This window comes from Diceros bicornis, chromosome 19 (genome assembly GCF_020826845.1).
Source record: "Diceros bicornis minor isolate mBicDic1 chromosome 19, mDicBic1.mat.cur, whole genome shotgun sequence".
Taxonomy (NCBI): domain Eukaryota; kingdom Metazoa; phylum Chordata; class Mammalia; order Perissodactyla; family Rhinocerotidae; genus Diceros; species Diceros bicornis.
The window spans coordinates 3826879-3842152 of NC_080758.1; the positions used below are offsets into that span (position 1 = coordinate 3826879).

Sequence of the window (15274 nt, forward strand, 5' to 3'; positions counted from 1 at the left end):
GAGAGTTTTATATTTTTATGTAACTACTCAGGTAAACAAGCATGAAGGAAACAGGAAATCAGCAATATGTAAATCACGTAAAATAGAAATTTTTATGTCTTTCTGGAAACTAACCTAATAGGCCTAAGAACCACTACAAACCATCTTCCTTTTAGCTATTAGTTATCATAAGATCAAGGATGTCCTCTCCCCCATCTTTTTGTCAAAGGCCACTAATCCCACCTACTCAAGTTAGTTACAAATCTTGTCAGTTTAGTCATTAAAGATTTGAGAAATAGTCTAAACCCAAACAATTGTAGCTAATACTGATATATTTTTATAGTTTATTTTTGTACGTTTTTACAACTTTTCCTACTAACTTATTCTAAGCCTGAAGTTCTTCTTACATTCTCTAAACTTTTGGACTGTTTTAAATACAACATTATGTAAACAATCCCCCAGAAATGAGAGGCACTTCTTAGAAATACAATGACTCATGTCACTAGACTAGGAGGAGACTCAATGGCCCAGACTTGATGGACTGAATGAGTTCATGAATCAACTTTCCAATGTTGTCCACTTTTTCAAGTGGACATTTTCATGGCAAGATTCTTGTCTACAGCATTTAGTGCATTAAGATGTGTTAGATGTGTGTATCAGAAATCATAAAATTAAAAGTGTGCTTGAGAACCTTATGAACCTCTACTATTCATTAGGAGCTTTGATCCAATTACACTAATACTGGGTAAAATAAACCACCAACCTGAGGCAGAAAAGTAAACAAGCAAAGTCACTTTTTCAGGCTTTTAAAACTGACTTAACATGTGATGTTACGACTATTTCCCAAATTAAGCAACTAACTTCAATTCAAAGAGCAAGGAACAAATGTAACATCTGAGGCCTTACCTCTAAATTTCTTAATCATGATTGTTTTCAGCTCAGACATACACAAGGCAAGGAAAAGTAAACCATGTCACCCTTACCCTTCAAGATCTCCCAGAGCACCCACGTGGATGCATTACTAGGAAGGGCAACAATTCGGTGTAAACCCTTCAGAATTAATATCAGGAGTATGTCTACGTAATATAATGTGCTTACAGAGATTTATAGGCCCTGAAACTTCATAAAGAGTTACATGAAAATCTAGCAGAGAAAGAATCACGTGTGAGGTGCCAGCTGTGTTTCAAGGACTAATCCATCAGCACTCACAAGGAGGAGGGCAGGCAAGGAATACATGGGGTGCCACTCAGGAACCACAGGAAGGAAAGGTAAGAGCAGCACTGTTTTCAAAATACAATACATGCACTGAGTACAAAAGTTATAGTATATTGAGAACTACGGAAGTAATACCTACTAGACGTACATCTTTTGTTCCTATAAAAGGTTTAAAATCCTAGTGTAAGAGCATGCCTTCTCCAGTAGGGTGGTGTGAGAGAGAAAGAATGTAAGAGGGAATCTGCAAAAATCTAGAAATAAAGTCTTGGAAGAAAAAGACTCCCATAAAAAATTTTATATGTTGTTTAATATGATTAAAATCACATTTTAAGATGGGACTTTAATATTTAACTTTTGCCCATTATTTCAATTATAAATGCATCTTGTCCTTATGCCGTTAACTTACAAAATGCCTTGGACAATATTGACTGTTGTGTGAAAAATCTGCAAGCTATTATATATTTTCAGATGAAAAGTGCCAAGTTTTTCATTTGCCCCAAAGGTGAAAAAATAGAAACATGTATGTAAAAAAACAAATACAATAATCATTTAAAGGGATAAAATCAGCTATAGTCATTAAAACATACTGCATATCAAGAGGTAGTCAACCAAAAGTTTTAAAGATATTCACATTAATATCCACAGAAATCACACAGCACAACTATGGGAACAAGTAGATGTTACTTAACTGCAGTTAAATAAGCATTTAGGAGAGCCAGGAAGCCATAGGACCAGATGAGGACGTTCAGGAGATATTCAGTAACTTTATTTATATTCCACTCCCCGCTCCAACTTGAAATGTGTCCTCTTCCCCTAACCTCCAGCAAGATTATAAAATCCTGCTCTTGCGAATTAAAACACAACACTATTTGGACTACAGACAGCAGGATCCAGGTCCCAAATCAGTAATGTCGTAACTACTAAATTCAAAGTGGTTCCGTGTGCATCCATCTGATTACAGGCCCTCCTTTACAAACTCTAAAAGATGGTTTTTCCTGTGGCACTTTTTCAGAGAAGCCACACACGCCAGAAACTCTAGGGGGCCAAATATTTCACTCTGACCTCCCAGCCAACAGTAACAATCATGCTGAAACCCACTGCCTTCCGCCTGGACAAAGCCTGCACGCTATTTTAACCTCAGTTTAGAGAACCCCCAAAGTGGACTTCACCACCACCTCTAAATTTAAAATTCTTTCTTTTTTGAACCCATGTTAGGGAAAATGTATGGAAACACTAGATTCCATTGTCTTAAAAGAGCAAGCAGCTTAGTGATAAATGACTTTGCTCCAGATAGATGCTCTGTAACTTGAGGACGAAACTTCCGCTTGAATCACTTATGAGGAGGACACTGAGAGTCCTGTTTCAAACGTCTGGGATTCTACACCATTTATAACAGTACGCACTATTTTATATACTTACGTGCAGCGAAAATGGGGAGCTCCATCCTACATGGGCTGGCTGCTGTTGCAGAAGTTTAGTTCACTCCTCCCCTGGAGAGTTTGCATTTTATTTCTTTATATGGCATAGACCTTTGTTAATTTTCTTCTAAAGGGCTCTCATTTGCTTAAGGCTGTCAATACAAAGGAAGACACTTTTCTTTGAAAATAACCCTAGCGAGGCTGGGGTGGGGTAGGGGTGGACTAAAGAACCAATCAACCACTTAAATGTCAGTAATCATAAAGTTTCTTAAAATTCACAAAACTGTCACTTTTGCAAGAGCTCTAACATTTAGGTATCCGCAGGCCTCTGCAATTCATCATTTCAGTTATTATTTGAATTTATGTGTGTTTTGCTTTACTCCATTTGTTTTGAGTTTTCTCTCACTGGATATAGTGGCATGACCACAGTTATTTGCTTTTCCCTTTTTCTTAAGATTTGCATGTGCTTGTGTTCTGGAGGCCTTGTAGGAGTCCACGGAGCCCAGAATCATCACTGACTGTGTGGGCACTCGGGTGTTGCCACTGCTGTCAATCTTGGGGCTGCTGTCAGCACAGGACAAACCCCAGTGCTGCAGCTTGGAACTCTTATTTGATTTCTTTTTCTTCTCCTCTGTCCTCATGTCAAAGGTTTGCTCCTGAGAACATAATCTGCTACTACTCAGCACCTCCAGGGGCTTGGGGGAAGTCTCCAATGTGTAATTTGATGGATGGACTTCTTCACGGTGCAAGTCTTTCCTTCGTGAAGGGCCTGACTGTGGACCCCCTTCCTGGTGAGCCTTCGACAGAGCACTAGCAACGAGCTTGCTTCTCCCGGGGCTTTTCAGAGCCCCTGACGTCCCAGGGGCAGTGGGGGGCCTTGCTTTGGCCCCCTTTCCTTTTTCGCTCTGTACAGTCTGGATCTGCAGCCACTCGAGCTGAATAAGTCTATCGACATACTTCCCCAGAAGCCCTCCGGTGTGTGGCACGGCTCCGGTTCTATACTCCGTGTTCAGAAGCACAGCCATGTCCCGCAGGTCCCAGGAGTTAAAAGGGGATGGGAGGAAATCAGGATAGTGGTATTCAGGCTTTGCCTGACCCTGACCTGGGTGCAGATCAAAGTAAACTGGATCAATTTCCTCAGCTCGAAGATTAAGATCTGGAGGTGTGAGGGGCGAAGGAGGAATGGGAATTCTTTCCGAATCAGAGAGATCACTGGCACTGTCCTCATCAGCATCTTCTTTAATAATTTTCAGTGACTTAAAGTCGAGAAACAGCTTGTTCCCGGAGGCCCCCTGACATCTGGAACTGAGTGGACTCCTTTCTGGCTTTCCTTTGGGGGAAATGCTTTCTTTATGTTTATCCTCAGTGAGTTGGGAGACACCGACGAGGCTGCCCTTCAGCTGGGAAGAAACATGGGGGACTTGGGGTTCACTCTGCCTTTTTCCAGAAGCATTCTTTGAACGTTGTACTTTATTCCGAGATGGGCCAGCATTCATATTGCTGTGAGAAATGAAACTGCAATTCTTAGTATATATGACAAACACTGGCTCGCTATGATTAAAACAAACAAAAAGAATCCTCCAGTTGTACATTTCAGCTATTACTAGGCATTAGAAAACGTACGGCCTCTCAACTCCTTACACAACAAGCAGTTCTCGTAGAACAAGTGACAGAACAATTTTCCACGTAACACTCTATTAAAGAAACATTATATAATGCAGGTGCCAAAAGTAAATGCCTGGAATCTATTTTATAGCAAATATAAGCATTTAAGAAAAACATTAACATTTCTTAAACTGGTTATATTATAATTTTAGACCAATTGTGTGTACTCTGAAAAACATTAGTTTGGAAAAAATCTGTCATGGAATTCTCAATCTGTTCTGTTAATGATGAGCAGTGTTTAATAACATTAATGAGTAAAATCCACACCTTTCATATGCCTATATTAAATTAAATGTAAATAAGATGTAAAACGCAAGTTTTATAGAACTTAATCACTGATTGGTGATGATTCTGAGCCAACTAAAATCTTAATATGAAAAAGTGTAGCGTATACAACCTGTACCTCAAATCAAAAGCTTATTAAAGCGTTTTCAAATAGGAAACACTGTGTTTAAAAGGATAGAAATAAAATCATATGGTGCCTTCTAACATAATATGAATGAAAAAATAGAGTTAATGCTATCTCATGAATGGCAGCTAAATGGGAATAATGAAGACTCTGCTCATCACTAGCATAGCAACTGATTCTCTCCGGGGTAATTTATCCTGAGGCAGGATCTCATATCACAGTCGAAAATATTTTCTTTTCAATTTATTTATCAGGAACATAGCATTTTACTAAGATTAATAATACTTCTCAGTCACATAAGTCAGGTGGAGTAAAAGAAATGGGTGGTAAACATGCTTTCTGGAAACCTCAGAGGTTCATTTGTCCAGTGGTTTCCACCACACTAAGCAATTATTTGAAAATGTGTTATCTCTTAATTAATAAATATGGAGAATGTTAAATCATTGCCAATAGCATAATGTGTGCTCTATAAAGGTTGAAGAAATGAATGAAGAAATGGATGAAGGAACTGCTATTATTTAGAACTCATAATAACACTTAAAACTTTTGCTTACCTCTAGCTGTCAGTGTGAATCCATAAAAGTTATTATTAGTATCCTTTTTATAGAAAAGGAAACTAACATGGAAAGATGATTAATAAGCTTACCCAAAATTGTAGATTCTATTAAGAGTGCCAGAATTATGACTGCTGTAATATTTACCAACTAGTCAAAGTGGTTTAAAACCACTTTGCCCACTCATTTCTGCTAGATAAAAAATATAAGTGTATATTTCTTACCCACAGTCATATTTTTTTTCCAACCACACATATTCAATCTGGAGAAGTGAGATAATATAATTTTACAAGATAAAGCAATAATACGAAAACTATTTACCTGCTTTTCTGATGAGATTCATTCACCCTATTCCCTTTCTTGAAAAAATCACATGGGTGATCATCATCTAGTGTTTGATGGACTGTCTAAAAACAGACATGCAGTAATAAATACCATGAATACACACACAGGAAACAAAAAAAAAACAGAACAAATCGAAGTAACATTTTCCTTCAGAATTTACATCACCTTTTCTGTAGTGCTTGAAATATTCTTGCTCAATCTGTTGGAGGATGATGACAGCTGGGGAAGTGACTTCTTTATTCCTCTTATATTTGGAAAGGACTCCTCACCACCGGAACTAAAAGCAACAGAACACTGCCCGTAAGGACTGATTGCGAATGGTCCCATCACCAGCACTGGGCTGGTTATATTTGCATAGTATGGAAACATTGGTGGGGGATATTGCCTAGTGTTTACAGTTTAATCTTTTTGGCCTGATTGTTTTTCACAGTGGATACAAGATCACACTAGTGTAAATGCTGCGAATGGATTCCCTCCCTCCCTCCCTCTCTCTCTCTCTCTGCTTACACACACACACACCCTCCTGGGAAATAACACGTTGAGGAAATTTGTGAGGCTAATTACTGTCAGGCATTACTCCAAAGCTCCCATGTCCATTCATTCATTCTTTCATTCATTCACAGTAATCGCAGGAGTGCCTAGAAAATGGCAGGGACGGTGCACATGTCCCTGCTCTCACAGGGTGTAAACTCTGTTGGGGAAGCTCCCTTTCAGTTCTCCTGCCTTCACTACCACATCAAACCATTAGAAGATTACCAATATATTAATACATATCATGTTATCTCTTTGTGAAACTGTTGACTCATACCACAGACCGCTGCTATTCCCCTCTTATTTTCAGTGGCCTACTAAAAGTGCCCGGATTTGAAAGTGCATACTTTTTTCTTCTGGAATATCCCCTGCCTCTGTAAAATGGAAAAGAGGCGGGATTATAGAAGATTCTTATTTTCTTCCTGAAACTTTGCTGTATTATTTTTCACAATGAGCATGTATGACTTTTTAGCCAGTTTACATATGATAGTAATAAAAATCCCATATGGGCTCTCACAATTAATAAATTACACCATAATCAGCAGGCTGGATTCATTTTAGATGTAGAATATGTTCTTTACTTTACCAGCCCTCTTTCATTAGTTTGGTTTTCTTTCTGCTTCGTCCCTCTGGACAGTAAAAAAGAACCCTCTAGAATGCCTGGCCCCAAACTGCTTTCTACAAAGTGCACTTCCCCCTTTTTCACTACATTTCACCTGGCAAGCTTTACACCGCAGGCTGCGGCGCTTCCTCCGCAAAGTTAGTGAAACGAGAGAAGAACGCCTGGAGGCTCCTAAGGATGCAGAGAAGCAGCTCCCGTTTTCCTGATGGTTCAGGCTTGCACCGGAAAAAAGCTAAAAGTCTGAGATTCTGGCTACAAAAAAAGCTTCCCAAGCGCCAGAGGCTTATTAAGGGCAGCTGTATAATTCATCACAGGGTCTTAACTCTCGTTCCCACATTTTTCTCTCTGGCCTGGCGCCCAGAGACAGACAGAAGCAGCACCGCCCCCTCCCCACCCTCCGGGAATTGGCAGGCGGTCCGGGGCGGCAAAGCATTGTGGGTAATGTGTGGCGAAGACGCTTCTCTGCTACCCAGCGAGGCTCCCTCGGTCTGGCCGAGGGTCCAGGCTGCAGTGCATGTGTGTCCAAAGAGCTGGCTAGCCTAGATGCCTAAAATTAGCCTGGGGACCAGCTCCTGGAAAGGCCAGTTTTTGCACCCTCCCCCGGCCCCCATTAACCCAGAAATCCAAGGAGCGGCAGCATGCATTTTCCGCGTCCTCCGTTTGTGCAGACACAGAGCTATGATCGATAGGCGCACGGGCCAGGCAGACGCAGACAGAAATTGATCAGACCTGTTTCGCGATCGTCGAGGACACGTGACGAGGCCGCCGGCCTTCCTTCCCGGCGCCGGGGCGGGGGGGCCGGCCTGCGGCGCGCTGCGGCAGGGGCGCGCGAGGAGGCGGCGCGGCGGCGGCGGCGCGCAGCTCGGCCGGGCTCCCCGGCTGCGCTCGGGCCGGCGGGAGCCCGCGCGCGGGCGGCGTCACGAGGGGCGGGGCGGCGGCTCGCCGGGAAGTTGCGCCCAGAGAAGTTGCAGCCATGTAAGTAACGCCCCGGACCGGGAAGGTGGGAGGGGCCGCGCCAGGAACGCAGCCTTCCCCTAAGAACATCCAAGGAAGGAAAAAGGAGGCGCCGCCCTGCGCTCCCGGGGTGGCCCCGAAAAGCTTCCACTGGGGAAAGCACTCATCTTTTTGGAAACAAGCTCTTTTTACGCTGCAAGAAGCAGAAGACTAGGGCGAGGACTGGAGGACGAGGTGGCAGACTAGGGGAGGGCGCAGCGGGCCCAAAAGTTTCCCGGCAGGCTGCAGTTCCGGCGGAGAGTCGGGGGCTTCTGAGCACTGCCGGGGACACCGAGGTAGCGGACGCGTGGTCCGAAGGCTGCCCCTCGGTTCCACCTCCCCATTGCCCGACGGCCGCCTGGGCCATGTCCAGAGGCCCGGGCTCAGCGGGCCTACCCGGCGCCCCGGGGTCCCGGAGGCCCGCCCCGCGGAGCCTCAGCTGCCTCTCGGACCTGGACGGCGGTGCAGCCCCGGAGCCGCGGCCCGGCCGGCCCCCCGGGAGCCCGGGCCGCGCGCCCCCGCCGCGGGCGGCGCCGTCCGGCTGCGAGCCCCGCCTGCGGCCCATCATCCTGCGGCGGGCGCGCTCGCTGCCCAGCTCGCTCGAGCGCCGCCAGAAGGCCGCGGGCGCGCCGGGCGCTGCGTGCGGGCCGGGCTGCAGCCGGCCGCACCGCGTGCGCTTCGCCGACGCGCTGGGCCTGGAGCTGACGCAGGTCAAGGTGTTCAACGCGGGCGACGACCCGTCCGTGCCGCTGCACGTGCTATCGCGGCTCGCCATCAACTCGGACCTGTGCTGCAGCAGCCAGGACCTGGAGTTCAACCTGCAGTGCCTCGTGCCCGACTTCCTGCCGCCTGTGGAGGCCGCAGACTTCGGGGAGCGCCTGGGGCGGCAGCTTGTGTGCCTGGAGCGCGTCACCTGCTCGGACCTGGGCATCAGCGGTACCGTGCGCGTGCGCAACGTGGCCTTCGAGAAGCACGTGGCGGTGCGCTACACCTTCTCGGACTGGCGCAGCACACACGAGGCGGTGGCGCGGTGGCGCGGGCCGGCGGGCACCGAGGGTACCGAGGACGTGTTCGCCTTTGGCTTCCCAGTGCCGCCCTTCCTGCTGGAGCTCGGCTCCCGCGTGCACTTCGCGCTGCGCTACCGAGTGGCCGGCACCGAGTACTGGGACAACAACGACGGCCGCGACTACAGCCTCACGTGCCGCAGCCACGCGCTGCACATGCCACGTGGCGAGTGCGAAGAGAGCTGGATCCACTTCATCTGAGGCTTCTTCGGAGGGAACCTGGCGCCTCTACTCCTCAGCTGCACCTGCACGCACTTCCTAGCTGGGCTCTCACATCTGGGTGGCTGCTCTTCCCCGCGCCCCACTCCACCCCACCCCTACGGCTCTGACCTCATTTCCCGCTGCAAGGTCCCCTGGCAGTGGCCCATCCTGTCTTCTACTTGAAACGTCTGTGTCACTTGATCTAAAAAGTAGCCTCAGGTGGCCAGAAGGCCGAGTTGTTTAACGTGCTGGGGGAGGGTGCTGGGTGCGTAGATGAGTGGGAGTGTTGGCCCCTCTGGAGAGGGCCCAGGCAGGGGTGTTTTGGAAAGGCCTGCATCCTCCTGCTAGGAAGGCCTGTGGTTTTTGCATGTGTCCTGATTGGGTCTCTGTAAACGTAGTTATTTATTATCATTGTGATGCTGGGACCTTTAATCCTTAGGAGAGGCCTTCTCAGGAACATTCTGCACTTAATAAGCTTTAAAAAAGTCAGTCTTGTGTTTGTGTCCACTGTAAACAGAATATATGGTATGACCCCCATCATGATCCCTTGAGGCGTTCCTGCCCTGGGACAAGGAAAACCTGAGACCATGTTAGCTTGCCAATGTCTGTAGACTTCTAACAGTGGGAAACTATTAATAGGCAAGAAATGTATGCCTCATCAGTCATCACACAACCATTCTTGAGAGTTCAGGCTGCCCTGGTTAGGCTGCGAGTCTCCTACATCAACAGCTGAGAAAGAGGAAAAAGCTTTAAAAGTTTAAACTAGCAAATCAGCCCCTTCTCTGCAGTCTCTCTTCTTGCTTCATCTGTTTCTCTTGTACATGTTTGCTAATTATGTATCTGCACATTATCAGGCCATTCTGTTTAGGTTTGAAACTACCTGACCATTTTCAGAAATTCTGCCTTAAGTTACTTCAATTTTCAGGCAACTCTATAGAATTTCAGGCAACAATGCCCTTTGCAATTACCTTTTGATGATTAAGGTGACTCTTTTTGTGTCTTCTTGAGTATCAGAAGATTCCAGCAGTCATCTTTGAAAGTCAAGTTACCAAGTGGAACTAGAAGGTGTTTTCAGCAACAGCCAGAGCACTGGAGGAAAAATAATTCACAGATATTTATACCCTTTAATTGTTTTAAGTTGTACTTATATATGCCTGGTTTTATCAGCTACCTGCCAAGTTTATTCTTTGTGCCTTTGGATAGGAGAGTTTCTAACATTGTCTGGACTTGTTTCCCAGTTTTAAAATGTTAAATGCCTTTCTTTCCTTTTTTTTAAAATCTCCAACCAAGAAGGCAAGGCCATTGTCCCCTGCAGAGTTCCACAATGACTTAAAACTCCCAGCAAGGTGCTGATGAATTAGGTGCTGAATGGTAGTCTGTCTGACAGCAGGTGCTAGCACTGAGGTCTGAAAACCCAGCCAAGATGGACAAGGCCTCCAACTTGTGAAGTTCAGTTATGATACAATTGAAACCAGTGTGATCTCTTTTGTGATAGCTGTCATCAATGAATTAACTCTAAGTCTTTGAATGTTCGTTGACATTTGTCAGATCAATCCACAAGGATGCATTTTGCCTTTTAAACAATTTGTTATAATTGCAACTTCTGTGTTTTTAAAATTCCAAGAAGAGAGATGGCTTTCTTTGGTACTTTTAGATCTAAAAACACTGAATTTTGATTTAAAATGTGATTACAATGAACGACCTTTGGCTATTAGCTCTGTGCACTACATTGGCATGCAAGAGAGAGAGAAGCCTGGTTGCATTTCCTGCTGTTTAACTGTCCAGTTAGGTCAGCAAGCCTGTGTGGGCCTTGGCTGCTATGCCCTTGGCCCCAGCCCAGAGTGCAAGACAATTGTCCAGAGTATTCAGGTGTACGAGTTAGAGCTACCAAACGTATGTTGTGTAAAGGCGTGTAGAGAACCTGGAATCCATGTGAAAGTCACTTGCCAGAAAGGTTCTGGTCATAGAATATAAAGCAAATGTTATATCTTTGATAGTAAGAGAACCTCAATGTGCCTTTTAAAAAATATCAACGTTTTAAAATTTAAAAACTTAAATATACCTGCCTGGTTGATAAAAGTTCAGCTTAAGGAGAAATTTCAGACCCTAAAACACAATTATATTGCTTAGATGTTAAAATTTTGTAGTGGATTGTGCGATTGTTGGGTTATCTTCCCAAACATATTGTAATGTCTGTCATTTAAGATGATTTCACTCAAGCCTGAATATTAAAGTATATGTGCACAAATTGTTAGCTGGAGTGTGTTTTTCTTGTGGTCTAGTTACAGAAACAAGGCTTTAGAAACATCTTGATGTTTAAATCATTTCACACGTAAGTTTTATCTTTCCTAAAACACTGGAATTTTAGTGCCTTGCCAAAAAAAAAAAAAATGTATGATGGTACCTCAGCTTTGGTGGCACGGTTGTGTGTCTTTGAGAAACTGAAATACGATCTTTTATGCCAGGTCAGTATTACATATGAAGAAAGCTCTAGGGGAATGTGGGGGATGGGACAGTTATTCTGCTTCTCTTACAGTGCTTATTGGATCCCGTGTATGGAGTAATTAGTGTGTGTCTGCCTCCCCGAGGATTGTGACCCTCACCCAAGTACAGAGCCTTGCACACAAGGGAAGGAAACTAGTATTTATTGTGTCCTCTTTTACTTGCTTTCCCACAGTGCTAGATGCTGTACGTATTTGATTTCATTTCATTCTGAAAATCACACTACCTGGTAGATAATATCCCCATTTTCTTAGCTGAAGAGAATGAAGCTCAGAGAGGTTTAAGTAATTCACCTGAAGTCCCACAGCTGGTAAGCAGCAGAGTCCATGCAAACCTACACCGTGCGCTTTGCCATGTGATAGGAGGCTCCCAATGAGTGCTTGTTAAATTTGACTGGAAGCCCAATTCTGACGATGGTTGATAAGGTTTTTAATCTAACACCATGTGGTAGTTTACTGACGTTTAATAAATAATCACTATGCTTTCTGAACATGTGAGATGGTAATAAGGGCTCTAACATTTTTCTTCTCTCTACTAAAAAGTGGCAAGGTGAGAAATCGCTACTTCTAATTTGTGAAGTGCTTGTTTGCTGTGTCATTTCTGAATTGCTTGCAGATTTTACACAACAAGCATCCATCGCTTTTACCATTTAAACTGATACTTTAAATAGAAACATTCTAAAAAGCCTGGGAATACATTGTTGATGATTCTGCTCAGTGCCACGCCTAGATGGCCTCATCTTTCTGTTCCCCGGAGGTCTGGGGTCCTGTCTGATGGGGGCAGCACCAGCTTCAAGGAAACCCGGCGGCTGGGTAGAGGGTTGGGCGTGACGGGGCGTGGCAGTTTGGTGGGCGGGGCCGGGGCGGGGCGAGTCCAGGGAGGGGCGTGGCGAGCCTAGAGAGGGGCGTGGCGTGGCCGCACGCAGCGGGCGCCTCTCTCAACAGAGTGGGACCCTCGAGTCCTCGCAGGTTCGGCCGCGTCCCGGGTCTCTGCGGCCCCGTCCAGCCCTCCCGGGTGGTTGTGGAGAACACGGGGGTCTCTCTGGGCGCGCCGGCGCCCTCCGGCCCTTCCGGCTCGCGTTCTTCGAGCAGGCAGGCCGGGCCCCCTCAGGCTCGGCTGCTCCACAGGAAGGCGGGGCAGGGGAGGGCAGGGCGGGGACGCCGGCCTTCGCGGCGGGGCCTCCGCCCTGGCGAGCTCAGGGGTCGGGGTCGGGGTCGGGTCGCGGCGGGGCGGCAGCGCGCTTACCTGAGGCCCGAGCCTCGGGCGGCCCCGGCGCCGGAGACCGGAGCGAGGGGCGGGGCCTGGCCGCCGGCGGCGCTGATTGGACGCGGCGCTGACCGCACGCGGCGCCGATTGGACGCGCGCTTCCCGCCTTCCGTTGGGCGCCTGAAGCGCGGCGGCGGTGGCTGAGGCTGGGGGACGCGGCGGTGTGGGCGGCCCGGGGCTCGACGCAGAGGCGCCTCCAGCGGGCAGGTTGAGCCGGCGCCGGGCGGGCTTCTCTGACGGCGGGGCGCGGACGGAGGCGGCGGCGTCGGGCGGGCGAGCGGGCGGTCTACCGTTGTGCAAACAGCCGGGCGGCCGCGGCGGCGCTGAGGGGGCGGACTCGGGCCGGGCCGTGCGGGCCCCGCGCCGATCGCGGGCGAGGGGCGGGGGGGCCGGGGGCGGTCAGGAGACGCCGGCCGGGGCGGGGACGGCAGGGCGGCCGACGGGAGCGCGGGCGGCGGTCGCGGTCTCAGAGCCGACGCGGCCGCTCCGCCGGCCCCTCCCGCGCTCCCGGCTCAGCGCTGGACACCGGTCGCCGCCGAGAGGGGGCCGTGGCGTTCGGCCTCGCCGGCGCCCTGCGGCCGTAGGGAGAACTGGGTGCCGCACGTGTGCCCCCGCGGTGTGTGGTCGTCTGCCTGTGTCCCTGCTGCCCGCGGTCCCGGCGCGGCGAGCAGAGTGCGGCGGGTCCGTGCCGAGTCTCAGGGGCGGAGCCGTTACAGGCGTTCGGTGACAGTTGTGTCAACACGTTGGCCGTGGCGGGGGAAGGCGGCGTTGCTGGCGCTGACGCTAGGAGAGGTTAGAGCTCTGAGGGCGCGGAGGGTCTTGGCGCTGATCCTTGCTGCCTGCAGCCGTTCGGCTGCGGGGAAGAAGGGTGCGCCTCCCGGTCCAGCAAGTCCTTGGGTGTCTTGTGAACCGTAGTCGTTTTATCCGCCCGCGTGCACACGGTCTTCTTCCCCGGGGTCTCCGTTTTCCTGTGGTAGACCAGGGCTCCAAGCCTGCTTGGCGGACACGAAACCCCACTCTTCTCGAAGAATCCTCATTGCGTGCTGCTCTCCTGGTCGTTCTCCTGTTCCTTGTTCTGTTGCGGAGGGCTGCATAAGCACGTGTGAACCTGCTCACTCGCGGTGGTGGAAGGATGAGTGTGTCGCCTCTGTTTCCGTCTGGACTTAGCCTTCCCTTTCAGTTGCAAACGTGCGGCTTGTTTCATGGACGGAGCTCAGTTTGGGCTCTCTTGAAGCCAGCCTGCATCCAGCCTTGCAGGGAGGGAGGAGTCGTTGGGTGGCTTCCTTTAAAAAATCTGCCCGTGTAGGTGCCAATTAGTTTTCCTTTTCCTTGGCTGACTTCTTGCACAAAAGTAGGCTAGGAACTAAACCATCTTGTTAGTTCTCTGTGCCTCCTGGCCGTAAGTCAGTCTTCGTGCTCTGTTTCATGTCCCAGAGTACTTGGTAAAATACATTTAAATTCAAATTGTCTTGTTGTGAGGGCAGAAAAGCATAATGTAATAGGCGGGCCTGCCCCACCACATGCTGGCCCTAGGGAAAGAGTACAAACGGAGACCCTACAATGTATTTTCGGTATTTAAACTTTATCAAGTTTTCAAATTGTGAATTAAAATGTTTAGCCTTCAATTTCACAAATATATCTTCATTGCAACAAAATGGAAAAATATGTGTAAAGCTGTTATTTTTATGACTGAGAGTTGGCAGATTATCAAAGATAACTGAGTGCATTTATTGTGGATATTTGATGATGGACTGGTGAATTTTGGATAAATAATAAAATAACCTATTTAATTTATAAATTAGTATATAGTCCATAAAAGTTTTTTTCATTTTAGCAAAATCAGTAAATATATTATAATCAAGACTTTTACTTATTTTGTGTTTTATTGATAGTGTGATTTAATGATTAAAACAATATGTAATTGTATTCCAGATATACTAACGAGCATATATTCATCCAAAACATGAAATAAGTGTAAAAAATAAAGTATTTTTCCTTTAAAATTTTCTGAAATGTTAAAATTCTCTTGAAATTAAGGTAAAATACAAATTATTAATGAATATTAATCTTAAAAACTGTTTTAACAAACTAAAATTATTTATTTTAGAATAATTAGATCTTATTAAATATTTTTATAAAAATGAACTTAGTCACCATTCTAGTATTTGCTTGCCATCTAACTACCATTGTCAAGAGTCCATGTCATGTTCATGCAGTTTATGTCTAGATCTACATATGTACAAATTAAAGAATAATATGTGTTGCCTAGAACTACAGAATGTTCCTCAGTCACCATGTGCAACTGTTGCAAATACTCTGCACTAAATTGAGAGTACTTCCAGAGCCACAAGTTGGAATACAAAGAGAAACAAGAAAATAGACATTTGGCACTATTAGGAAGCAGTTCTTCATTATACAAGGGTCAACTGTATTCTTGCTCTGCTAAAGGAAGGATTTGACAGTTAGTGGCATTGCTCCTACCTGGGCACTTAGATTGCTCAAATTCTACC

At 46.9% G+C, this 15274-nt stretch overlaps 3 protein-coding genes across 5 annotated transcripts in view; 2 read left to right on the forward strand and 1 right to left on the reverse strand.

The window, feature by feature from the left end:
* Positions 1-1298: 1298 nt before the first annotated feature.
* Positions 1299-7648, reverse strand: FAM217B (family with sequence similarity 217 member B). 2 transcript variants are annotated; one of them, XM_058562381.1, is made up of 5 exons: positions 7468-7648; positions 6394-6490; positions 5751-5862; positions 5562-5647; positions 1299-4112 (listed from the first exon to the last, which is right to left on the reverse strand). In XM_058562381.1, the coding sequence occupies exon 5, from the start codon at positions 4106-4108 to the stop codon at positions 2963-2965; it is 1146 nt and encodes a 381-aa protein (XP_058418364.1). In that variant the 5' UTR covers positions 4109-4112; positions 5562-5647; positions 5751-5862; positions 6394-6490; positions 7468-7648; the 3' UTR covers positions 1299-2962. The 2 variants fall into 2 exon arrangements, with proteins under 2 accessions (XP_058418364.1, XP_058418363.1); XM_058562380.1 differs by lacking the exon at positions 6394-6490.
* The window catches only part of SYCP2 (synaptonemal complex protein 2), an 84104-nt gene continuing 76026 nt past the window's right edge, over positions 7197-15274 (forward strand). For both annotated transcript variants that reach the window (XM_058562377.1, XM_058562378.1), the window contains exon 1: positions 7197-7713. The gene's annotated coding sequence lies outside the window, so the exon portion shown is untranslated. The remainder of the gene's footprint in view (positions 7714-15274) is intronic.
* Positions 7705-11470, forward strand: PPP1R3D (protein phosphatase 1 regulatory subunit 3D). The gene has a single exon (XM_058562382.1). The coding sequence runs from the start codon at positions 8097-8099 to the stop codon at positions 8994-8996; it is 900 nt and encodes a 299-aa protein (XP_058418365.1). The 5' UTR covers positions 7705-8096; the 3' UTR covers positions 8997-11470.

What these genes read in the sequence shown, in the direction of transcription:
- FAM217B (XM_058562380.1), bottom strand. Translation starts at nt 4,108, where the DNA reads ATGAATGCTGGCCCATCTCGGAATAAAGTACAACGTTCAAAGAATGCT.
- PPP1R3D (XM_058562382.1), top strand. Translation starts at nt 8,097, where the DNA reads ATGTCCAGAGGCCCGGGCTCAGCGGGCCTACCCGGCGCCCCGGGGTCC.